This window comes from Plecotus auritus, assembly GCF_963455305.1.
Source record: "Plecotus auritus genome assembly, chromosome: 13".
Classification (NCBI taxonomy): domain Eukaryota; kingdom Metazoa; phylum Chordata; class Mammalia; order Chiroptera; family Vespertilionidae; genus Plecotus; species Plecotus auritus.
Window position 1 is genome coordinate 24,756,019 of NC_137779.1, and position 25,653 is coordinate 24,781,671.

The 25,653-nt window shown below is 50.5% G+C and overlaps 1 protein-coding gene across 4 annotated transcripts in view; it reads left to right on the forward strand.

Moving 5' to 3' along the window:
• KIAA1671 overlaps positions 1-25,653 on the forward strand; it is a 143,173-nt gene that overhangs the window by 108,204 nt on the left and 9,316 nt on the right. For all 4 annotated transcript variants that reach the window (XM_080649780.1, XM_080649779.1, XM_080649781.1 and 1 more), the window contains 3 exons: positions 21,454-21,572; positions 23,243-23,498; positions 24,837-25,011. In XM_080649780.1, the coding sequence (XP_080505906.1) occupies positions 21,454-21,572; positions 23,243-23,498; positions 24,837-25,011 (550 nt within the window). The remainder of the gene's footprint in view (positions 1-21,453; positions 21,573-23,242; positions 23,499-24,836; positions 25,012-25,653) is intronic.

The following is a 25,653-nucleotide window of genomic DNA, read 5'->3' on the forward strand; positions in this document are numbered from 1 at the left end:
AGAAACAATTCCTGAAAGCAGTGCCCCCAGTCAGCAAACCATCTGTGTGCCAGGCCCAGGGATCCCTCAGAGAACAAGACAGAGGTGGCCCCAGCCCTCATAGACAATATGACCTTACAGAGGGCTTGCTGCAGATTTGCTTCAACAAATATCGTGTGCTTGAATGAATGAATGAATGAATGAGCAAATGATGGCGGCACGAATTGTTAATATACCCTTCTGCTCATCGAGGTGTCTCTGCACCTTCTTCCAAATTCTTACCAGCAGTTCTTGCTAGACCACAAAGCAATACTGAGAAGTATTCGCACTTACACATCCTCGGAGCCCAACGCTATGCCTGGCACACTTGTGACACTCAGTGAATAGCTGATAAATGAATGAGTGAATGAATGCATAGATGAAGGTGTAAATGGACTCTGAGCTCCCAGGTGGCCACCAGCCACATTTGTTAGGTGGGTGGCTAGAACTCGGTGGAGCGGTGGTTTTGCTAGGAGCTTGGTTTGGAGAGCTCTGGTTTGTAGATATGGAGCTCTCTGTGCAATGGCAAACTGTCCCGTGGGGTCACGGCTGTCCTCTCCTCATGAGGATCACAGAAGACTCATGGTCTGTTGTGGTCGAGAATCAAGACCTTGAGCAGCAGAAACCCCAGCGTGTTTTCCCTCTTCAGGCCACCGCAGTTTTATGTGGGTGCCCCTGCTCCATATCTGTGGGTGTCCCCCATCAGCCATCTTGCTGGACCCCAAGATTCTCATAGCTGTGCTACGCATACAGGCATTCATTGATGGGGCTGCATGGGGTTGGAGGCGGCAGCCTTCCTGAGAGTTCGTGTGGAATCCGCTCTGAACTGATGGGAGGTGTCGCCTAAGGGAGGTCCCCGAAGCTTCTCTTTAGGTGGATCCCATCCTCTGCACATGTATTCAGCTAACCTGCGCTGAGGGGCAGCTGCGTGCCAGGCACAGTGTGGGTGCGTTCACGTACTTCACCCTCCTCTCAGCCTGGGGGTGGCTGAGAATCAGAAAAAGTTGGTTTGGTGGCTAAAAGCACAGCTCTGGAGCCAGATGGTGTCTGTTCCAACCCCAGCTTTGCAGTCTCCTAGCTGTGTGATGTAGGCATATGTGCCTTGGTTTCCCTATCTCTAAAATGGGGATAATTATAGAACTTCACAGGGTTGTCATGAAGGATATATTGTTTAACGTATGGGAAGCACCTGGGATAATGCCTGGCTTGGAGTAAGCTCTGAAACATGTTCAGTATGGGTATTAATATTACTATATTCACTATGTTATCAGAATACTATGAATAAACACATAACATATTATGAGTCGATATTTTGAGGTGTGGTTTACACACAGCCAACTTGTATGTATACCTTAAGCATACAGTTTGCTGAGTTTTGACAAGTGCAGGCCAATGTAACACACATCTTCCTCAAGATCTAAAACATTATCGTTACCCCAAAAAATTCTTTCATGCTCCTGCCAGTCAGTCCTCCTGCCCTGACGCATCATAAACACTTTCTGAGTGAACGAGTGGGTGATGAGATCCATTGTGTCTGATCCCATCCCTCGGTAGGCCAGTTGTGCTTGTAATCATCATTACATAACTTGACTGGCTGTGATGTCAAAATGTATGAAATAGGAGTGTGAAAAAAGAGTGGCCCTACCATGAAAACTTAAACATGTTGAAAAGACTCCAGAAAGGTGCATTCCTAAAAAAAATCGTGTCCTATTGGGGCGGAGGTGACTGGGAAATCACACACACCTAGGTGGGTTCCCCGCTCCCAGATTCCCCAGGTGTCTGTCTGGGCCTCCGCTCAGAGCTCAGGCACTGCCTGTGCCCTCGCTGGCACCGCAGCACAGGGACCCCCATCCTCCGGGCCAGGAGCCCCTCTCTCCGCTGCTATCCAAGCATGTTCCTTCCGGGGAAGCAGATCTGCCTGCAGGAGGTGGAGAAGCTTCATCCTGCTCGTGGTTTTCATGGGAATGAGGGCCCAGAAGGAGAGAGGTGGGTCCCAGGGTCCTCAGCCCCTACCGCACCCCAAACTAGTGTTGCTTCTTGATCCTTGCAATATATTGGACTCCTTGATTTTGCCTGGAGTTTTCATATGTGTGTGTGTGTGTGTGTGTGTGTGTGTGTGTGTGTGTTTATTGATTTCAGAGAGGAAGAGAGAGATAGAAACATCAGTGATGAGAAAGAATCATTGATCAGCTGCCTCCTGCACACTCCACACTGGGGTTCGAGCCCAAAACCCGGACATGTGCCCTGACCAGGGATCGAACCGTGACCTCCTGGTTCATAGGTCAGTGCTCAACCACTGAGCCACACCGGCCGGGCTGGAGTTTTCTGAAACTAACAAAGGAGAAGGGAAATGGAAAATGGTGCTGTGAGGCCACCCCCTGCCCTCCCCAGAGGCAAGATGTTCCCACGGGGCAGGTGCCTTGCCAGTGACAGGGGCTGTTCCCATTTTGGACTTCCCACTTTGAGCTCTGAGCCTTTTCCTGGGTTCCCAGTCAGGTGCTGTCCCCCTGGAGAGCACATCTAGGGACCCTACCTTCAGCCCAGCCCATGTGACCCCATTTCGGGATCTTGGATGCACAGGATACCCAGCGTGTACCTGGTACCTTGCACAGGTGGTGCCCGATTCGAGGGCCTGAGCAGGTCCCGCTGCTTCTCAGGGGACCTGCTGTGCTTTGGGTCTTGGGTTCCGCTCCTCTCCCTCCAGGCCTGGCAGCTGCTGGGAGCTGCTCATTCCCTCTGGGGAGGTGGGGTGAAGTCACCCTCCAGGCCACTGGGCCTCGTGGCTGGTCAGGTGAAGGGGCCATTGCACTGGCTCAGGCTGATGTCATCCCGGGAAACCATTTGGCTCTGGGGACCGCCTTCAGCCTGGCTGCCTGCCCGCCTGTCTGTCGCTTTTGTCCTGTTTTGTTTGTTATGTGGGGCGGGCTCAGGGAGGGCCTCGAGGCTCACGAAGAAGGTCTTCTCTCTGCCCTCTGGGAACAGGTGACACTGATGCCATCCCTTTCCTCACTGAGGCACCTCAGGTGTGGGGCAGACTGGTTTGAGGTTCAGTTCCCACCTCGGACACCTCCCTGCTGAGTGGCTGTGGGCAGGTTATTGTGCCCCTCTGTGCCTCAGGTTCTTCCTCTCCAGAAAGGGGCGACAGGGCATCGCCTGCTAGGGTTGTTCTAAGGGTGACTGAGGTGATGCTGGTAAAGCTGCTGAGCGTGATGGCTGCCCTCGGGAATGCCTGTGGCCACGGTCTCGATTATGGAGGTGGCGGCAATGGCTGTCATTTTTTTTGCATTCCCAGAATTGATTTAAGTCAAGCTTAAAAAACATACAAAACGATACACTTGCGCCTTCTTGGCTCCCCACCTGTTTTAAATGAATGCGATTTAACTAGACACAGAATCTGTGAGCAGGATGGGTCATTCCCAAAACCTTTGCTCTGGCAAAGCTCTCAGCCTTTCAATTTGCAAACTATTGCTAGGGAATGGAGCTTCTCAAAAATGCAGGTGCTCAGGCCCCCCTCTCAGGCGACTGACATTATTGATCTGGGCCACTGTCCAGGAAGCTAGTTTTCAAAGCTCCCAGATGACTGCAAGGTGCCACCAGGCTGAGTGCCACTGGGCCGGGCGACAGAACAGAAAGTAAGAGAGGTGAAGGGTCACCTCTCAGGGCAACTTCCTCCACCTCCCAGGCCCTCGGTTTCCTTGTCTTCAAGATGCTTCAAGAGGCTGTTGGGAGGGACCTGAGGGATGTGAAGGAGTTGATGAGTCAAAGGGTGGACAAGTCACAGATGTGTTCCCTGGACACCAGGCTGGGGCAGGGACCTTAAGACACTGCTCAGCCAGCCAGCCCCACTCCCCACCGAGGATCCCGATTCCTGGTCTCCCCCTCACTTTTCTGGTCTGGGAGTTTCCCAGATTCTTTTTTGCTACACTTGACACGTGGATAGGTGTTCCATGAATAAAGAATACCAGAGAAAATACACTGAAAAATCACTTGGTTAAACAATGTTGTTAATGCAGGACTTTTCAGAGCCTTTTACCATGCAGATATACATCAGGAACCTCCAGAGATGGTCCTTGGCATCCTGGAGTGCCTGGAGGTCTGAGACCTCAGTCCCAGGAAGTGCTGTGGATTCGCTGGCTGACCTGAGGAGGGGAAGTGTCACTGCAGGGAGTGCACCTGCCCTCAGGAATGCTGAATCTGGGGGTGGGGTCCTGCCTCCAAAGGAGGGGTTAGTAGCACTCAGCACTCAGGACAGAATTGGTATCTGCATTGCACACTCCTAATGGGTCCAGTCTTTTCCCCTCTAGAATGATATACCTTGGCTTCCAGTAAAAGACTGTTCTCCAAGCTGCCTTATAAAGTCAACATTCATTTATTCTCTCCTCTATTTTTATTGGGCAGAGAGGAAGATGGGTGTATGCATGTGTAAATCATGTCATCCGAGTGTGGATGGGATGGGCCTAGCAGGGCCCCAAGATTCCACAAGAGGAGCTCTCCATCTGGTCTAGGCGCCCCACCCCCCTTTGTTTAGAGGAGGGGCTGAGGCTCAGAGATGGAAGAGACTTGGCCAAGGTCATGAGCCCCTCCGAGGCCATCCTGTCCCAGGATTTTTTGCTGTTGTCCATCTTGGCAGAGGAGCTTGCAAGCTGTTTGTACATCCTGAATCTGGTTGGCCTCCAGTTATTATTGAAATGAGTGGAGGTTTCCGGGAACAGAGCAGATCCAAAGAGTTTAATTAATGAATGCCCCGAGGGCTTGGCAGCTGGATTCCATGTTTACCTCAGGCTCGCCTGGCACGCAGTTCAGGAACTGCGGGAGGGCGGTGTCCATCTCCCCACCTACCCTGCCCTCCTGGTGTGTGTGTGTGTGTGAGAGAGAGAACCTGAGATCTCCCTACTCCTTTTACAGCCCTGTGACTGCATATGACTTCCTTAATTGTTTTGAAAAGTGCTAGCGTTTTGTTTTTCGAATTCTTTATCAATTTGTTGAAATGAAAGCATCCCTCAGAGACCCTGGAAATAGAAGGAAGTGTCCCTGACCTAGGCAGACCTAAGTGGAAGTGCTGTTGTCAGTTGTTACCGGCACATTAGACCAGACTGGGGCCTGTGGCCAGCGGTAAAGCCGAGGTAACCTCCGTGCGCTGAACCCCGAGATAGGAGGCAGCGGAGCCAAGGCGAATGCTCTGCAATGTTGCCTGGCAGGACCTTGTAGTGGCCACAAGGCTCAGCGTCAGGCAGCCCAAGTTTAAACCCCACATCTGTCACTTGCCTACTCTGTGTCCTGGAGCAAACACCTGACGTCTCTGAACCTCAGTGTCTTCTTAGGTAGGATGGGGATACGGATTGCATTCGCTGATGCAGGCAGAGCACATAGCAGGATGTCTCCTAGCAAACACTGTCAATGTGAGCAACGATCATAGTCATCGTCACATGCATTCCCTGTCATAGTGTGACAGCCGAGTCAGGAGAGGGTCGCCGACTTGCCATTTGGGACAGCACTGGAATTATATGTTTGTCTGTGACCAGCCTCGCCACTCCTTCATATGGACACATCGTTGGGGGACCCGGCCCTTTGGCTGTCCATCCGAATGCTTGTCGTTGTGTGGATGCCACATGGCTTCCTGGAGCAGTGCTGCTCGGCTTTCCCTCCACATTCACACTTTGGCAATTTCCTTCCCACTCCCGAAGTCCCAAGACACCCAGCCAGACATGTGACTCATTAACCCCTCTGAAGTGGGGACATAATAATGACTTTAGATGTCATTAAAGTGGCAGCCACCGAAAGAAGGGGATCCTGTCCCTCCCATGGCTGCCTGATGGGTGTCAGCTCCGGAGATGGACAGCGAGACCATCTCCTTCCCCGCTGTCCCTTTGGGTCCTCCTTCATCCTCCATGTCCCTGGGGAGAGCTGCCTAGTGCTCTGCCGAGTGCTCACTGGGTGACAGGCTGTCCCGAGTGATTAGCATGCCTAGATGGTTTAATCCTTACAAACATCTTGCGAGGGAGTACTGTTATCCCCTGGACAGTTTGGGGAACTGAGGCTCAGGGAGGTGAAATGACCTGCTCAGGTCATGGGCCTGGGTGGATGCAGAACTGGCATTAGACACAGGGCTTTGGACTTGAGCCTGTGAGCATGACCATGATGCCAGCCAGGGTATAAGCTCTGCAGCTAACGGGAGCTCTGCATGGGAAACTGCCCGACCCCATTCAGAGGAGGAAGAGGGGAGGGAGCTGATCTTCCTTTTGTAGCTACTCTGGGCTTCATGTGCCAGATGGTATGAGCCCTTTACATATAACTCCCATTTAGTTCTCTTTTTTCATATACTCCCTTCTCTCTCTCCCTCCCCCCTCACATACACACACACGCACACGCACGCACACATGCACACACACACACACATGCACACACCATTAGCATTATGATCCCTGTTTTTTGGATGAAGAAATAAGCCTCAGAGCCATTAAGGGGCTTTCCCCGATCACACAGCCAGTAAACATCAGAATTCGCACCCAGGTCTAGAGGATTCTGAGCCCATAGTTTTCCACACCAAGCCAGATGGTGGCATTTCTGGTCCTGTCCTCACAGAGGAGAGGGATGATGTGAATATGGAGCTTGGCTCATGGAAACAGCCTAAGACCAGGCGTCAGGAAACCGGGAACTTAGTCCTGGTTCTGGCAGGATCCTGCGGGCCAGAGAAAATCATGCCCCTGCTTTTCCTTCATTATTCCATTTGTAGAGAGTTCGTCTCCCTGGTTTCTGAGCCCCTTTCACATGCCAGCATCTCCTGTGCATTCTGGTCATAGCAAAAGAAGCCCGGCTGTGTGTCCCGGAGAAGACACAGCTCAGGGCAGACCCGCAGGCCTCCTTGGGGTGTGGGGAGGAAGCACATCTGTGTCTCCCAGGCAGAACTTAGACCAATAATGGGATTTTTACTTAACAAATGAGGATGTTTTCCTAGTAGCAGAATGGACAGGCTCCATCACTGGGATACATTTCCGAGGCTGTAACTGTTCAGTTTGTGCAGTCACAGCTCATGTTAGGGAATGTGGAGTGGGGAGTCTCCCGTCTCTGGTGGAGAGCAAGCAGAGGCTGGATGCTCTCATATGAGGCAGATTAGAGTGACCTCTCAGATACCTCTCAGCCCCGAAATCCCATGATTCTGATAAAAGGTAATCAGCTGATAAGCCAACAGCAGGGTACCAAATAGATCTCCAGCCACCTGCTAACTCTAAATGACTGACTGACTGCCTGCGGTTGTCTGAGCTCCATTCTGTAATTGATTATTGATGTCTGCCATGGCAACCAATGGCGTGTTGTTACTTTCTGCATTTTGCTGTTTTCTAAAGAGTAACGCGTTGTGTTTCCAACATGAAATTATTACTATGTATTTTTTTTTAATCCGGGGACAGGATGGCGTGGATGTCAGCAGCCATAGTAGCAGCAACCACCAACTGCACACCTGGGGTTCTCTGTCCCACGTTATCAGGCACGTGCGTTCTGCCTGTAAAGGCCTTTGGTCTGGCAGAATTTAGCAACAGCCAGTAATTGAGGTTAACAGAAGCAGGTAATAAGGACATTTGAGATGCATCTCTTCTGTGTCTTTCGGGGCACCATTGTATATCTGCCTAATTTTCAGAGCTTACTGGACATGTGCTGGAGGAAGCAAGATAGGTGTAGTTACCAGTTTCCCTAACTCTGTGCAGTGACAGTAGCTGTCAGGTTCTCATCAAGTGATTTTCTTTCAAAACAAAATAAAAGTCACTCATCTCTTCCTGGGAGAGTTTGTCCACCTGCCAGGACCTGTGAATAGCAGGGGAAGTTTCCAGCAAGTAAACAGTTTGTAGTGGGGAGGACCAAGACCCTGAGAGGGTAAGTCACTGATGCCTAAGACCACACGGACAAAAACCAGAGAAATGGGGCCTGTTTGCCTCAAAAGCTCCTGCTCTTAAATACGGCAAGTGAAATGCATCAGGGTAGGCAAGGCTATGCTGCAGTAACAAACAACTCCCAAACTTCAGTGGTTAAAACAGAAAAAAAAGTTTCTTTCTTGAGTGCTCCACCTGTCCACTGACGTTAATTATGTCTGTGTTTCCTGTCACTGTCAGTCTGGGGCCCAGATTGATGGAACAGCTTTCCTGGGACATGGCCAAGCATGTTGCTGAGGGAAAGTGAACATGGACTCTTAAAGTTTCTGCCTGGAAACAAATGACATCACTTCCTCTCACATTTCATTGGCTAGGGTGAGTCACATGAACATACCTGCATTTAAGAGGGGTGTATAAACCTTCTGCAGGGAGAGGCTGCAAATATGTAAGCCTCATAATACAGCCTGCCTGCCATAGTCTCAGCATGAACTTTATGGATTCGTCTGTGGAAAGTAGTTTGCACTGGCCCATTTTTTCCCCTTCCCTATAGCATGAGCCATCCTTTGGAGTAACTGTTCTTGGTTCTTGGATTTATCAAGGTGCCCCAGGTTGAACATATACCCATTACCAAGTACAGCACAATTTCTCATTCTGACATTTCCACTTATTCATCTGTTGGTTCATCCTCAAGATGGACTGCCAACCTGCATTAGTGAAAGAAAAAAAAACTTCCAGTACCAGAGTTCTTCAAAGGAATTCAGAGTTCCTTAAAGGAGTGTAGGCCTCCCTCTCCCCAGCTCACAGAAGTGCTGCTGAGAGGACCCTGGGGCCTGGGTGGCTCCAGGTGGGCAGCATTTATCAAGACCTGCTGTGAACCAGATGCATATGCATCAGAATTAGGGTGCTCTTCGGCTACCGGCTGTCTCAGGAGGGTCCCAGGGAACTCAGGGAGACATTTGCTTCAGTGCTTGGGAATTCCGCCCCCGCCTGTTCTCCCTCCAAGGGAAAGGAAAACCCAGGTTCAGTGCTAGACCAGAGGAAGCCCCAGCCATCTACCCCGCCCCCCAACCCTCCACACTAGCCCCTGACTGAGAAGCAGTGAAGGAACTATTAATAAAGGGTCTAGGCATAGTCTTAAGGGGTCCCCTGAGTATGTGTGCTCATCTCTTCTTATTTGGAAATTTGGGGATGCTGCTCTGAAAACAATTATAAAAGAAACGCTTATTGCCTGGGATGCTCAGAGAGGCAATTACTAGTACATAGGAAGAAGAGGGGAGCTGAGGCCCCCTTGATGTGGCTCACCTGGGAGGGTGGTGGGAATGGGAAGCTGTGGGCTTGGCAGGCTATGGCCTCCAGACCTGCTCCCAGGACAGGGAGCCTGATCAGAAGGAGGCCTCTCTGTTACAGGGGAGGCCCTGGGAGATGGGAGGAGAGCTGTATGGTGTATAGATGAGGTCTGACAGACTTGCCTTGGTTCCCAATTCTGCCATCTCCTTGCTGTGCAGCCTTGAGTAAATCACATTGCCTCTCTGAGCCTTAGTTTCCTCTTGTCCTAGAAAAATGACATTAACACTATCCAGTTGTCAAAAGTGTTATAGTGGCTCCTCAGCTTACCTGGGAAAATCAGACAGTAAACAAATCATCACACTGGCACATTGCCCCTCCAGTCTGATCCCAGCCTTATAAAATACTGAACAGCCCTAACCGGTTTGGCTCAGTGGATAGAGCGTCGGCCTGCGGACTCAAGGGTCCCAGGTTCGATTCCGGTCAAGGGCATGTACCGTGGTTGCGGGCACATACCCAGTAGGGAGTGTGCAGGAGGCAGCTGATCGATATTTCTCTCTCATCAATGTTTCTAACTCTCTATCCCTCTCCCTTCCTCTCTGTAAAAAAATCAATAAAATATATATTTTATAAAATACTGAACAGACATCTCGACCAAGAAGCTCAGTTGGTTAGAGCAGCGGTCGCCAACCTTTTGGACCTCACAGACCACCAGTTAGCGACCGCTGGGTTAGAGCATAGTCCCGATACATCAATGTTGTGGATTCAATCCCTGGTCAGGGCACATACAAGAAGCAACCAATGAATGCATGCATAAATGGAACAGCTGACCAATGCTTTCCCCTCTCTCTGTCTCTCCCTCCTCTGTCTCTCTCCTCTTCCTTGCTTTCTCTCAAAATCAATAAAGTAAAATAAAATACTGATCAGAAGTCCGATAGGGAGTAAATTTAATTCACCCATATTTTAACAGTGATTCTCTTTGATGGTGGCATTGTGGGTGTTATTTATTTTCTTGTAACATTTTATTGTTAACAGATATCTTATGTCTAGATCTATATTTCTATTTTACAGAGAAATTGTGTAAATTCTGACTGCCAGGGCTTTGGGGTTGGCATATCCCTTTTTTACACCCTCCAACCATGCTCATTACAGCCGATCGGGAGGCTGTGCATCTCCCCATACTTATTTTACTTCAAAAGGTGGTCTGTCCAAGTGGATTTTCATTTTTCAACTTCCTGAAAGCTGAGTTCTCGTGGTTTTGATTTACACCATGAGCTCATGGTGTGTCTGGCATCTTGCAGAGTCCAGAGTTCAGTAGATATGAACTTGAATTTGAACCCTGGCTCCACTATGTACTAGCTCTGTGACCTTGGGCAAGCCACCTCCTCTCTCTCCAGCCTCAGTCCCCCTGGCTTTGAATGGGATAAGCATAGCCTTGCTTCATAGGGACGGATGGTAGGAAAAGCAATGGGGTGAGTCATATGGAGGCACCTCACAACCTATAAAACACCGCAAAAATGGTCATTTGTTCAAAATTAAAAATTAATGAGCCACACATTCTTTATCAAGCATTTCTGTGGGCAGACCTTTAACATCTGCAGTACCTCCCATAGTTCCAGTCCCAGGGGGTGGGGTAGGGGGTGGGATGTGCTCTGTAGCCGCTGCCTCTGGTTGCCTAGCAACTGGAAACACATGGAGGTAGATATTCTAATCTGTCAGAATGGTTTACCCGCTGAGATGGAGCTGATATCCAGTTACCTGAGAAGGAAAAGAAAATAAGCTGTGTGCACAGCCCTGCCCACGAGCTGCAGAATCCGATCCCTTCCCAGAGCCTTCTCACGCCATAGTTAAGATTTTAGAGGCCACCAAAGAGTCGTGAAACTGGTTCTTTCACCGCAGGGAGCGCGTCATTCCCCATGAATTTTCAGCTCCAGCTGCCACCTTGGCCTGTGGGTCTGGCTTTGAAATGGTGTTTTGGGTTGAGGCGAGTGGGATACTGTTGCTGTCGATCCATCTGGGCTCCTTTTAAAGCAAGTGGATGAAACCTAAGGTGCTCTCGGGCCTCGCCTAGAAATTGAACGGGCCTGCTCTTTGGAAGCCCAGCTGGCCACTCTCAAACTTGGGAGCCAAGGCCAGTCATTGCTGTAAGCATTCTCACAGTTCCTGTAAGTTCTGCCCGATCCTCGAAGAGGGTGTTGACTGGGGTGTCGGCGCTGCAGTGAGCTGCACCAAGAATTTGGAAAGCACCTCCTTTCTAAAAGCTTCTGGTATCACGCTGCCTCTTTGGCTCTTTGGCTCCGGCTGGTTTCAGAGCCACAGAGAGGTGATTCTGACTTCTGAGCATCATGACGACATCACTCATTCCTTGAGTACCTGCCATGTGTCAGGCACCACGCTCAGCACTTTACATAGATCATTAGCCCGTGCAATGCTGGCATCAGCTCTGAATGTTGAAGTGGTTCTCTGCTATCACTGAGACTCAGAGAGGTAGAGTGACTTACCCAAGGCCACATAGCTTCTGTGTGATAGGGAGCCAAGATTGGAGCCAGGGTGTGTTTGACCCCAAGGCTCCTGCCAACCTGGCATCTCTTTTTCTTTAGTCCCTGTGACCTGCATGGTCTGCAGCTAACATTCCAGACCCTATGGGGGAGGCACCAAACCCTCCCTGAGGAATTCCCTGGAGGTGCAGACAGGCATCTGGGAGGAGGCAAGTGCTTGCCTGGCTGGGTATGTTATGGATCCTTTTCCTCTTTTAAAAAAACTGCAAAACCCAGACATGCTCACTGTAGAGAAGTAATATCATAGACGAAAAGGAATTTTAAAAAATTTACTCATTGTCTCACCCCCCAGAAATAGTCCTTGTAACATGTCTATATGTCTTAAGATTTTTGCATATGTATGCAAAATATATATACACTAGAGGCCCGGTGCATGAAATTCGTGCACGGGTTGCGGGGGTCCCCTCAGTTCAGCCTGCACCCTCTCCAATCTGGGACCCCTCAGGGGATGTCCGACTGCCGGTTTAGGCCCGATCCCTCAGACATCCCTCTCGCAATCCGGGATCACTGGCTGCTAACCGCTCACCTGCCTGCCTACCTGATCACCCCTAACCACTCTGCCTGTCGGCCTGCTTGCCCCCGACTGCCCCCCCACCACCGGCCTGGTCACCCCTCACGGTCCCCCCGCCAGCCTGGTCGCCCCACACACACATCCTGCTGTTCAGTTGTTTGGTCGTCCCTCACTAACCCCCCTGCCGGCCTGGTCACCCCATGCAGCCTGCTTGTTCAGTCGTTTGGTTGTCCCTCACTAACCCCCCTGCCAGTCTGGTCGTAGGCAGCCATCTTGTGAGAGTGTGATGGTCAATTTGCAGATTACCTCTTTATTATATAGGATATATGAATGTATGATAAATACATACACATATATTAAATACACACTTTTGCATACATGCAATATATATTGCACATAATATAATGATATAATGCACTATATATGCAATATATACATATTTTGCATATATGCAAATAGATCAATAAAATGTAATTTTGAACTCTTTTATACCCAGTTTTCTGTCATCTTTTTCTACTATGACTAACTTCCCATGTCAGTGAAATGGACCTGCGTTCTTATTTTCAATGGTAACAGCATCTTCCATTTTTCAGGTTGTGCTGACTTTACATGGTCAGGCCCCAATGGATTTTGGACACTCAGGTTATTTTTGTCTTATAAATAACAGTAAAAATCGCTGGACATTCATTGTCACCCACCTGCATAATCGGAATAACTTTTAGAAGTAGAGTAAGAGTAACTGGAACAGAGGCAAACAGCCTGTGCAATTTTAAGGCGATGCTTGTTGCTAAGGGAGTTCAAGTTCGTCGCCAGAGTCATTGACATTGCCTTGGAGGCCGTGTGGAGGCCATGTGTGTGTGTGGCGCTTAAATCCCTCCCTCGCTGTCAGCCAGCCCTCTGCGTGAGCGCACGCGCACACACACACACACACACACACACACGGCAAGTTGCATAATTCCTCTGGGCGTCTGTTTTCTCCTGTATAAAATGGAACTCCATGTTGCAATCCCTAATCCACCATTCCAGAATCCACAAAGCTCTCATTTGAGGCAGAACTACCCCATACCAATTGTGCTGATGTGAAGTAATTAATAGTATTTATTTATCCCACGTGATGTGACTGTTCATACATGTTGCTAGAGAAATAGTAACACACTTGCCTGTGGGATGTTGCCCTACACCACTATCCACTTTTTGAAGGGGGGCGGTCATTATTATTCCCTAAAGAGCCTTTTTCAACATTTTTTCTTAATTGCCTTTCCATGAAATGTTATATCATGGCTACATTATATATCTGTGTATATACTGTATGCAGTAAAAAATAAGATTTTTTACACCCTGGCCGAGTGGCTCAGTTAATTGGAGCATCATCCCATACACAGAAAGGTTGTGGGTTCAATTACTGATCAAGGCACATACCCAGGTTTCAGGTTGCACCCCCAGTCAGGGCACATACGGAGGCAACCGATCAATGTTTCCCTTTCACATCAGTGTTTGCTTGTTTTCTCTTTCCCTCCCTCCCACCTCTCTCTCTAAAATCAATAAAAACATATCCTCAGGTGAGGGTTAAAAAATAATAAATAATATTTTTTCACCTCCTTCCCAAGAGCCAGTTTTCACTCCCTTGGGGAGGGGACAGTGTCACTCCTATGGAGAACGCATGACCTAGACCAGTGGTTCTGAAGCATGGGTGACTTTGCCCCTCAGGGGACACTTGGCTATGTTAGAGGCATTTTTGGTTGTCAGGACTGGCGGGGGGCCGGGCGGGGGAGGCGGCGGTTGCTACTGGCATTCGTTGGTACAGACAGGGATGCTGCTAAACATCCTACAGTGTGCAGGGCAGCCCCACCGCGTGCTCTAGTGCTGAGGCTGGGAGCCCTGCCCTAGACCCCCACCGTGTGCCCACCTGCTATCTTTCTAAAACCTGTCCAGTCCCAAGTTTGAAATGCACTTTGCCTCTGGGTTTGGGATTGGGCCAGTGGAGCTGTGACACTGGAACCCACTTCACAGGTTGGTGGGAGGACCCTTTGGGGCTGATGCAGGAAAGCATGTTGCTGGGTACCTGGCCTTGGTGTGTGCTCACCCAAGGTAAACCAAGATGCCCAAGTGCCAGGTTGCTGGCATCCCCAGTGCCTGGATGTTGCCCCCAAATTGAGAAAAGGGCCCTTCTGCAGCTGGACATCTGGCCGCACATTTCAGCAGCCTTGGGAACCTGTCACAACCGCTAGGTCTGACTTCCAAGTCCTACCAAGTGAGCTCTGGCCCCAAGGGTGCCCGGCTCTGCAACTGCCTGAAGCCTGTGTGGGCCCCAGCTCTTCCACATCAGGCCGTTGTTTTGTTTGTGGCCTTTGCCAAGGCCCAGTGTCTGCCTGAACAGGTCTCAGGCTCTGCCCGTGCGCCAATCTGCAGCCAGCTGATAAGCTGGCTCCGCGGTGCTGGGGCCCGGCCCTGGGCCTGGAGCTCTCGGCTTCGGCTTCGGCTTCCAGAGCGCTCTCCCCAACTTGTGACCCAGGGAGCCATGTGATGAGCTGGCGGGAACCCTGTGGGACGAGGCTCTGCCCCAACCTGGGCCCTATGAAGCGTTAGCCAAGAAGATAGCATCCAGGCGGGCGTTTTCCAGGGCCTCTGGCCTACCTATTGAGGGCTAGGTTGTGAGTTACATCAGGCGGCGCCCTGGGCCCTGGGCAGGGTCTTTGAACAAAGCCACAATCTGGGCTGGGCACCAGAATGAAAGGGAGCCCTTGGCTCTGTCCCGGGCGATGGAATGTCAGCCCAACTGGTTTTGCTCCTTCACTGGAGCTGGTGTTCCTTAACAAGGGTGCTAGCGTGCCCGTTGAGGGTGGTGGGCATCCACGCTCAGCCCCTACCTCTGCCCAGCCCCCACTCCAAGGAAAGAAGCACCCCATTCATGCTTGGTGCTTTGAGCTCTCCTCTCCTCACCCGGCCCGGACAGCCTGGAGACACCAGCCCCTTGTCTGTAAGGCGGGTCTAGTCTCCCCTGCAGGGCTGCTTCGCAGAGGGGATGGAATGGGGCTGTCCAGTCCACAACATAGCAATAAAGACAGCATCTCCCTCCCCCGCCTCACCTTCTCCCAGCCTGACCCCTCACCCGCACTGCCTTCTCTGTCTCCCACACCTGTCCCTATCTGACCCACTTATCAAGGCCTGGGCCATGTCACATGCCCTCCACGAGGCCACCTGTCACCTACCCCTCGTCACCCTTGTGCCTCCTTCCCTCGAGTTCCTTGGGTACCTGGAGTACCCAGGAGTACCTTGGGCACCTGGGATTGGAAACTATTAATCTCGGGGCCCAGGGGAGTTTAAGGCAGAATTTTCGTGAACTATCTACAGTGGCTTTGACATCTTTCCATGTCAGCGCCTAACATTCTCCCTCATTGTTTTTACTGGCAGCTCCGTGTTCCCTTGAAGGATAATCCAGGGTTTGTTTGTACCTCAGATGCCCTTGTAGAAAGGCCTCTTTTACCCAAAGCAGTGCTGTTTGTTTGTGTGTATGTATATGTCTATGTGTATTTGTGTGTGTGTTATGTATATGTGTAATTATATTTGTGTATATGTTTGTGTATATATTTGCATGTGTGTATAGTGTATGTGTTTGTGTATATGTATTGGTGTATATGTTTACATGTGTGTACATTTGTGTATTTTGTGTATATGTGTGTTTGTATTTGAGTATATGTGTTGGTGTATATATTTGTACGTGTGTATATTTGTGTGTGCATCTGTGTTTGAGTGCGTTTCTCTGCTGGATGAGTCACCAGAGGGGGCTTGGGGAGCAGTGTTATGACACTGGAATGTGCTTCTGCCACTGTTCACGGGGTGGGGAGACGCTGCAGGAGTGGAGTCCTCAGGCAGAGAGGGACACACTACTCCCTGCCTTCCAGCAGGGTCACACTTACATGTTCGAGGCTGCAATTCTGTCTCCTGACAAGTTGAGCCCTGGCCTGAAATAAACATGAGAGATGTTTTGACATGTGATGGTTAAAAAAAAGAATCCAAATTTGGCAGAGACTGTTTTAAGAATCCAGGAGGAGCCAAGTCTGGCTGGGTCGGAGCCAATTCCGTGAAAAGGAAAAGCTGGGAAACAAAAGAATTATATATTTATGTAGAATGGTACTTTTTAACGTTTTTTAAAAATTACTAACCATAGTGTTACAAAATACAAAAAGGTAAATTAAAATCTATGTCTGCTTCTGCGCTGCACCCCCTTCCCCCCCCCCCCCCCCGCCATCACCCAGTTCCCTCCCAGAGACAAGCAACTCGGTTTCCTGTCCTCCGAGGGTCTCTACGTTCACGTGTGTACGTCTCTATTGCTTCCCCACAGACAGACTGCAGCATACGCCCTCTGGGTTTCGTGTCTTGCTTTATACACTTGATCATGTATCTCGGAGCCCATTCCATACACACCTGCCTTATCCTTGTAACAGCTCTTTTTAACAAATAAATAGTATTCCACATTATGGTTGTGCTATCATTTAGGTTAAATGCATTTTTAAAAGCCCCCCCCCCCCCAATTCTCTTTTCCCTTGGCTCATCCTAACCATACAACTGTGGACCTTTTATTAATAGAGCATTAGACTTAAGAGGGAAATTTAATTTGTCTGTTTTCATGCAAAAGTATCTCAGTACTTCTGGAATGTTCTACACCCCCTTCCGTCCCCTGCACGAAGGTTCTTGATTGTTTAGAGCAGTGGTCGGCAAATTCATTAGTCAACAGAGCGGCAAACCGCAGCTCATGAGCCGCAGTTTGCTGACCACTGGTTTAGAGGATTTCCTGGATCAATCTCTCCTATTTTGCACCTTAAAGAAAGTCACAGTAGCCAGTTAACTTTTATTCTTTGCCAGCACACTGAGTGTGGTGTTTTAAGGGGGAAAAAGGTTTATTTTAAAAGTAACAAAAATTAACTATTAAGGGCATATAGATATATCAAGAGAGCGTGACTAAACAGCAATATTATCACAGACCTTAGAGAGGGGGATCATTTATGGGTTCGTTCATTCATTCACTCATTCATTCATTCATCTGTTTCTTTTCAGTTGCTCCCTAGCCACAGTGGCTATCTCTTTACTTGGCACAGGGGTTTGAAGGTTAACAGACCCCAGTACCTACCCTCAGGGAGCTCACAGTTTGGAGGAGACAGACAAACTGGAAGCAAGTACAGCCAGCACCTTAAGTCCTATGATGGCTGGGCACAGGGTGCTCTGTGGGGGCCCGAGGAGAGACCCCATTCAGCTGTGGTTGGAGGCAGTCGGGAGAGGCTTCCTGGAGGAGGCGATGCCTGAGCTCTGTTTTATTTATTTATTTTTTAAAATATATTTTATTGATTTTTTTACAGAGAGGAAGGGAGAGGGATAGAGAGTTAGAAACATCAATGAGAGAGAAACATCGATCAGCTGCCTCCTGCAGACCGCCTCTACTGGGGATGTGCCCGCAACCAAGGTACATGCCCTTGACTGGAATCGAACCTGTGACCCTTCATTCCGCAGGCTGACGCTCTATCCACTGAGCCAAACCAGTTAGGGCTGAGCTCTGTTTTAGGGGCACATTCCAAGCAGACCTGGGGCCAGCATTGGCCGGTGGCTGGCAGACTGTACCAAGGAGTCTCTCGGAGGAGCGTTTCCTGGGTGAAGTTGCTAATAGGAGTTGTTAGAGTGGGAAGGGGTAGGTAACAGGCCATAGACTCAGAGCCCAATGCCTGGGTTTGAATCAGGCTCTTTCACTCACTCGTGAGGCCCTTGGCAAGTCCCTTCACCTCTCTGTGCCTCAGCCTTCTTATCTGGAAAGTCGGGGTAGTAACAGCTGCTACTTAAGGTTGTTAGGAATACTAAATATGGCAACTTGGCACACAGTAAGCGAGCGCCATGTAAGTGTCTATTGTTGTTACTATTTAATTTCTCACAGCCTCAGCTACCTCATCTGAGAAATGGGGACATTAATAGTATCTACTATGGAATTAAACGAGATGGTCCATGTAAGGAATTGGATGCGGTGCCAGGCACAGTCAGTGCTCCTTAAATGTTCAGGGTTATTACTATTCTTGCCTGCTCCTCTCTCACCTCTGACGCCGGATGGGCTCCTGGAGCCTGGGGGCCTCTGTGTCGAGGCTGCCAAGAGCCTGGGCCCCCAACCCAGCTGTCATGTCTGTTTATAGCCTCTGAGACCTTCGGGGCAGCAAGGCAGCCCCGGCCCTGGAGCCTTGTCGGGCACTCCCAACTGAAACCAAACACGCCGCCCGAGGACCAGCTGCAGACGTGTGTCCCTGTCACTTCGGGCGAACACTTGTCCATGGTTTCTAGGCCTGGCCAGGCACCTGATCCCCTCCCTTCAAGCCCGAGCTAGGAGAATGCAGCGGCTTTGGGGAGCTCAGACAAACCGGGTTCAAATCCAAGCTCCCCCACTTTCTAACTGTGACCTTGGGCATGCCAGTTTGCCTCGCAGGGCCTCAGTCTCCTCTCCTGTGAGATGGGTCCATGACAGTTCCTGCTGCACAGGCCTGTTGAGAACAGTGGAAGGCAAAGTGAATGGCACACCATCGGTGCCCTGTGTTAGCCTTCGACACTTTCATTACCATTGCCGCCCAGTCCTTGTGCGGGTCTGACCCGGACATAGGACAGGAAGGCACTGAGACAGAGCTAGGTTCCCACGCCAGCCCAGGCCCCATGACCGCAGAGCTCCCTGCACAGCTGGGGTGTAGAGTTGCAGAGGAGGTGGGACACACGTCTTAAATTGCTCAGAATCGCTCTGTCATCTGTGGGCCACCAAGCGCTGCCCTGACTCAGGGTTCTTTCTTAGGCGGATGTGTCAGACACCCCAAAATACATGCAGGCATAATATTCTCTCCTTTCCCTGGCCCGTCGCTAGCTCCATTCTCTTTTCTGGATAAGAAGCTCACACCTACTCATTGGAAAAAAGTTATTTTCAGGAACATATTCTTCAAACAGACATTTATTCAACAATTACTCTAGGCCAAGCACAGTTCTGAGTGCTGGGACACAGACTAAAGGCTGTAGATCGGGGGCCACATCCAGCCAGCCACCTCTTTGTCAATAAAGCTTTATTGGAACACAGCCACGTGCACTCACATATTGCTCACACTGCTTTGTTGGTAGCAGTGGCAGAGTGGAGTAGCTGGGACAGAGACAGGGTGGCCCATAAAGCCCCAAATATTTACTGCCTGGCCCTTTACGGAGAAAGCTTGCTGGTCTCTAATGCAAAGGAGCAAATAAAGATGGCGGGGTTGTTCTCACTCCCAGCCTTGTGAGCATCTTGTCCACAGCATCCCTCAAACATCATGGGGTACACAGTGTCCCCAAAAGTTGACAGCAAGAGAATGGGTAGGAAGTGGGCACTTACTGGGCCAGGTGCTGTGCTAGGAGCTGTCGTTGCATCTGTGCCCTTGGGGTGACCACTGTTGCCTTACTGAAGCCCTATAACGTCTCTGCATCAGAAAGGGAGGCGAAGGTCACGCACAGCTTTCCGCGGGCGCACACTCGTTTTGCTGGACCACGTGTGCTTGCTCGGTGAGGGGCAGTTCCACAGAAGCTGGGAAGAGGCACGCTCCCACTTCTGGCAGGAAGACAAGCTGTTCAGGAGAGGGTCCTGCCCCCTTCACTAAGCGCCTACCGCATGGGGAACAAAGATGATGGAGTGTCCTGACCTTGAAGGGTGTGCATCAGCAGTTACAGACTCTCAGCATCTGTGTTGTGATCCTACCCCCATCCTTAGTGCCTGGCACATAGTAGGTGCTCAGTAAATATCTGTTGAGTTAATAACTTCTATGTCAAACTTGCCTGCACATAGGTGAGTCCGGGTTAGGCAGGAAGAGTTCAGGAGGAGGAGAGAGCCCTGTGGGTTGCCATGACTCTGGGTAGGGAGGATGGATAGGAAGAGGGAACAGCACAAGCAAAGCCAGAGGCCAGGAATGTGTGAGGTTCGGGTGGGGTATGGCGAGTAGGTCAGGAGAGTGGATGGAGGGCTTGTTTGGGGTGGGGGTGGGAGTTGGGACTGGACAGGAAATTTGGGGCTCAATTACAAGGGGTGTTGGATGTCAGTAGGAGGACAGTAGGGAGCCATAGAAGGGTTTTGAGCAAGAGATGAATGCCATGCATATGCAGAATATGCCTCCTGACCTCAAATAGAACATAGAAGTGGTCTTTCTGGAGTTGGGGGCAAGGTTGCTGTCATCCCCTCACCCCATCTCCCTCCGTATTCCTCCTCTCCTGGCCTCGGGTCGTCAAAAGATGGTCTCTGGGAACACCCTTCAAACCTCAGGAGCCAAAGCCATTTGAATTGTTACTGTGCCAGTGGCCGCCCGGTGGGGAGTGGGGGGGAGTTTGGTTTCTTCTTGACTGCTCCATCTTCTCCCACGTGAACAAGTTGAGAAGCCAGCAGTTCACTCACTTAATGGAGATCTATGGGCTCCCGCCATCTGCCAGGCACGGGTGGGCCCTGCAGCCAAATCTGTGGTAACCAGCATCTCCCCAAAGGCCCAGGCCGAGCACAGAGACCAGGAACTGAGCAGGTGGTGACAGAACCAAGAGATCCAGGCCATGTGGGCCCAGTGGTTACCAGTTTGGACTTGCAGGTCCAAGCCCCCTGCCCGGGTTTGAGTTCCACTTGGTCTCTTCACCTCCTAAGCCTCAATGTTCTCATCTGTGAAATGGGGATTGTGATAAGCTCCACCTCATAGGTTGCCGGGGGACTGCAGTTTAGCGAGGTGATATGTACACAACTTGGTGACCACCAGGCACAAGTTCAATGCTCCAGGGATGCTATGCCAGGTGGTCTTGAGCAGGGAAGCCTGGCGGCCATTGGAACCCTGGGTGAGGTGCATGTGGGGGGTGCCCTAACCAGACTGGTAAGTCCTGGGAGCATCCAAGGTGGAGAGAAGTTGGGCCTGGCTGCAGTGCAGATGGAGATGGGCACTGAGGAGGGTCGGGGAGCGCCCAGCAGAACCCTGCTTGCTGAGGAGGGTAGCCCCTTCGGCCCGGTTTGCCCGGCTTTAGCACCGACGGTCCTGCATCCTATGATGTCTTAGGCAAACTTGGACGGTTGGTCACTTAGCTCCCGCCAAGACATCTGGACCCACCTCTGAGAGCAGTGGCGGGTTAAGCCCGGTGATATGTTAGGATTTACGCCAGCTGGGAACAGGTTCTGAGCATTTTCCCCAACAGTAACCCCTGGTCTGGCCTTCCCTTGCAGGATCAGCTGAAACAGTGCTTCTCCAGGCGGCCCCCTGAGGCCAAGGACACCGACACCCTCGTACAGGAAGCCGACAGCCAGTATGGGACATGGAGGGACCAGCACCAGAGCGGGGAGAGGTAGGTGGGGTGTGCGAGGCCCCTGGCTACGGGGCAGGGCGGCTGGGCAGGGATCTGGGCAAGTTACTGGAACTTGTTTTGTCTGTAATTGTAAGAGTAAACCATTCTTGTTGTAAAAAATAAATTTAGAAAGTATTAAAAAAAATAATAAATGATATGTGAAATATCCAGAATAGGCAAATCCATCGAGACAGAAAGCAGATTAGTGGTTGTGGGGAGGCGAGAGGAGGGGCAGGAAGGGAGATTGGGAATGACTGCTAAGCAGGTACCAGTTTCCTTTTGGGGTGATAAGATGTTCTAGAACTACATGGTAGTGTTGGTCACACAACGTTGTAAATGTACTGTATCTCACTAGTGGTAAATTCTATGTTATGCATATTTGCCACAAATTAAAAAACATGAAAACACCAGTAATCCCAGCACACAGCTATTAACCTTCAGTAATGTTTTTGTCTTTCTAGAATTTTTCAGTATATCTGTTTGTTTATAAATATGAGAACATATACATATTGCTTTATACTCTGCCTGCGTTTAATGTGGCCACTGTCAACGGCCTGTAGGTCCTCAGGTGTCAGCCTGGCTCGGTGGGATGCTAGGATCCTGGCAGAAGCCCGAAGGTTATCCAGGGTAGCCCGGATTCAGGAGGCAGGCAGGTCTGAATCCCAGCTCCAGCCCAGCCGGCTGTGGGACGGCCTGGCCCACTGTTATTCTCTCTCTGGGTCTCCAGTGCCCCTCTACTGGGACCTGGGATCTCCCAGGGCGGTGGGTGCCTCATCCTGTCTCCTAGAGGCACTGCATCGCCCCCTCCTGGACGGTCCCAGGAGCCGCTGTGCTCCCAGCCCTAGCTAGCAGTGCCATCTGCTGCCACCTCGATGGTATTTCTCCTTATTTTTTGTGGATCTGGCTCAACCCCACCCCATACCCCTAAATCCTGCCTATTTCAAGTAACAAAATCATCCCAGAGCTGACAAAAAGCATCTCTGTGCTCCCAGTACACCTGGGTCGAAGGGTCTGCTTAAGGGTGCAGCTGTGGGGATGGGAGGGGGTGTCTTTCCGGATAGACCCTCCTATTAGGGAGGTGGTGTCTGGCGTGCCTACACACCCTTCCCCAGGTAGGGCTTCCTGTGCTCTGGTCTTTGGTGTCTTTTTGTGGACAGGGAGAGCCTTTTTAATGTAAGGACTTGATTTATGTATAAATTTCCTATTGTATGTGATGCCCATTATCCAAGTGGTACCTGAATATATGGTCGTGGGAAGAAATTCGGAAGTAGAAGGGGGTCAGGGATGTGGGTTCTAGAGTCAGTTCTGCCCTTTTGGGCCAGCTGCCTCATGTTTCTGTGCCTCAGGTTCCTCATCTTCCGTGAGGTTCATATTTCATTTCAGGAGGTTAACCCTCCCATTCCACAGCTGGCCAGGTATTCTAGAGGCATGATCAGCACCTGGCTGTGTGCCCAAGGTGGTTCTCCTGGGATGTCTGTCTCCTGCTTCCTGGTGTATAGAGCACACCTCCCACCCCACTTTCTGTGCCTTCTTTACCCTGATACTCAGTCCTCGGAAACAGCCTGCATAACCATGTCCCCTTCCTTCCTTCCTTCCTTCCTTCCTTCCTTCCTTCCTTCCTTCCTTCCTTCCTTCCTTCCTTCCTTCCTTCCTTCCTTCCTTCCTCACAGCGTGGCCCCTGAGTCTCCGTCCCCGGACAGCAGTGCAGCGTCGGCATGGAAGCAGCCCTCCAGCAGCCGCTTGTCCTCACTGTCCTCCCCGACGGAGGCCACTTCGGCCGGGGACCAGCATGACGGCCCCAGGGACCAGCGGAGCACCAGTGTGGACCGCTCCAGCACTGACCTGGAGTCCACTGACGGGACGGAGGGGCCGCCCCCGCCGGACACCTGCTCTACAAAGAAAATAGATGACTTCTCCTTTATCAATGTAAGTCGGTTCTTGGGAGCGTGTGTTGGAAACACTTACTACTTCTTAAAGGGACATACTAGCATCTCCTGGCGGATTGCCCCTTTCCAGGGTAGAATCTGTGTGGGTGCAGAGGGCACAGTCTGAGAAGGAACTGATGTCTGCCTGTGGCTTGGACCTGCCGTACACCAGCTGGGTGTCTTGGGGCAAATGCTTTCACATCCCTGAGCCTTGGCTTCCTTATCCACTTGTAACCGGCAGGGTGGGCTCCACAGCCTCAAATACAATCACATGTGTTCAAATTGAAGCTGATCCCAGCCCACGCCTGTTAGGTGACCAGGAAGTCTGACCTCACCCTGCCAGGTGCTCTTAGTGAGATGTGTCCCTAGTGCCAGGGCGTACAGGTCTCTCTGTAAACGGGGAGCCGTGGTTCTAAGAAGGGGAGACCCCCTCAGGTGTGGGTCCCCAGAGGCAGCCCTTACAACTCAGCTTTCTAGGTGCCAAGCAGAGGCAATGCCCGCTGCCAGGTCCAACTGCTCCTGCTCCAGCCCCTTCCAGACTGCCGCCTGTCCTCTTCCTCCCCCACCCGAGGATCCCCCCTGCAGGGGGCAGGCAGACTTTCCTTGTCAACCCTTGAGACATGAAGATCTCATTATTCTGCTTCCCTGACAGTGGGGCTGCCCTCCCACTCTCCTGAAGATGCAACATCAAAATGGTGCAGAATCGAAAAGGGACCCGCTCTCCTGGCAGTAAAGCCTCATGCCCACACTCTTAGGGACGGCTGCCCAGATTCCTCCTGAGAAAGAACCCCACTGCTTTGGGAGGGGGACTCCCTCTAGGGCCTCAAAGGGGATTCCCCTTCCTAAGTATAGTCAGCTGGCACCTCTGGGTAAGAACAGAGATGGGGAAAGACACAAGTTCAGTCTCCCCTGGGGCACCCCGCTATATAAACATGGACATGGTATGGAGTATAGGGATTTAATTAGGTGATGTCTTCTGTTATTCACTCAACAAACATGTATGGAGCTCCTGCTATGTATTGAGCACTGTTCTAGCTTATATGCTCGTATAATGTCACCAGGAGGGGAAAGGCATTTCCATTGTGTGCCCACTATGTGCCAGGCACAGTGCCAGGGCACTCAAACTTCATTTTATTCTTGTAATCAACCTACGTGGTTTGTTTCATGAAGAAATTTTGACTTCGGGTGTCAGGTTAGTACTAAAATGCAGAAATGGTGGCCCATGTGCCACCTAGATAGGGTCTTGTGCATCAGCGAAGCTTCACACACTTCTCTTGGGTGGTGCCCTCAGTGAATGGTTCCCTTGTTTTTCCTCTCTTCCTCCCTACTGCTCCCAAAGCAAACCTCAGTCCTCGACTCAAGTGCCCTCAAGACCCGGGTACAGCTCAGCAAGAAAAGCCGCCGCCGGGCTCCCATCTCCCACTCCCTCCGGCGCAGCCGAGTCAGCGAGTCGGAGAGCAGGTCTCCTCTGGAGGAGGAGGATGACACCATGTGGATGTTCAAGGATTCAACAGGTACACCCCTTGCCTCCATATATACCACACTGAACAGCAAGAAGGATGGAGGTTAAACACTAGAAGGAACTTCCTGTGAGTTGAAGGCTATAGGATATTAGAACATAATTACATAGGAAATTGATTTCTTGTTCTGCACAGCTTATTAGAAACTAAGTACAAAATTCTTTTTGAGGGATGATGTATTAATTGGGGCTCTGCAGGTTGCAGGGGACAGAGCCACAACTTAACAGGGTTTCATGATTTCTGCTTTTATCCTTATTAAATTCATCCTATACTCTCATCAGGTTTGTTTGCTGGTCTTTTTTTCTAGATTCTTCAGTTAAAAGATCAGTTTATTTATCAGTCTTATTTGGTTTCTAGTGAATTATTTTAAGGCTATGCATTTTCCTCTGAGGATTTATTTGGCTGCATTTTGTATCAAATCCTGAGCTGAATTTTAAAGGGCAGGTAGGGATTAGCCAGGGAAGGGTATTCCAAACAGAAATATTAACAGGACCAAAGAGGCAGAGGTGTGGAAAGAACATTCTCTGTATGTTTCAGGTGCCTCTCTAACTGGTTCAAGCCAGTAGTAGCAGGAATTATGCTGGAAAAGTAGGTGGGGCCAAGTGGTGGGAAGTCACGATTCTTTGCCAAGAAGTT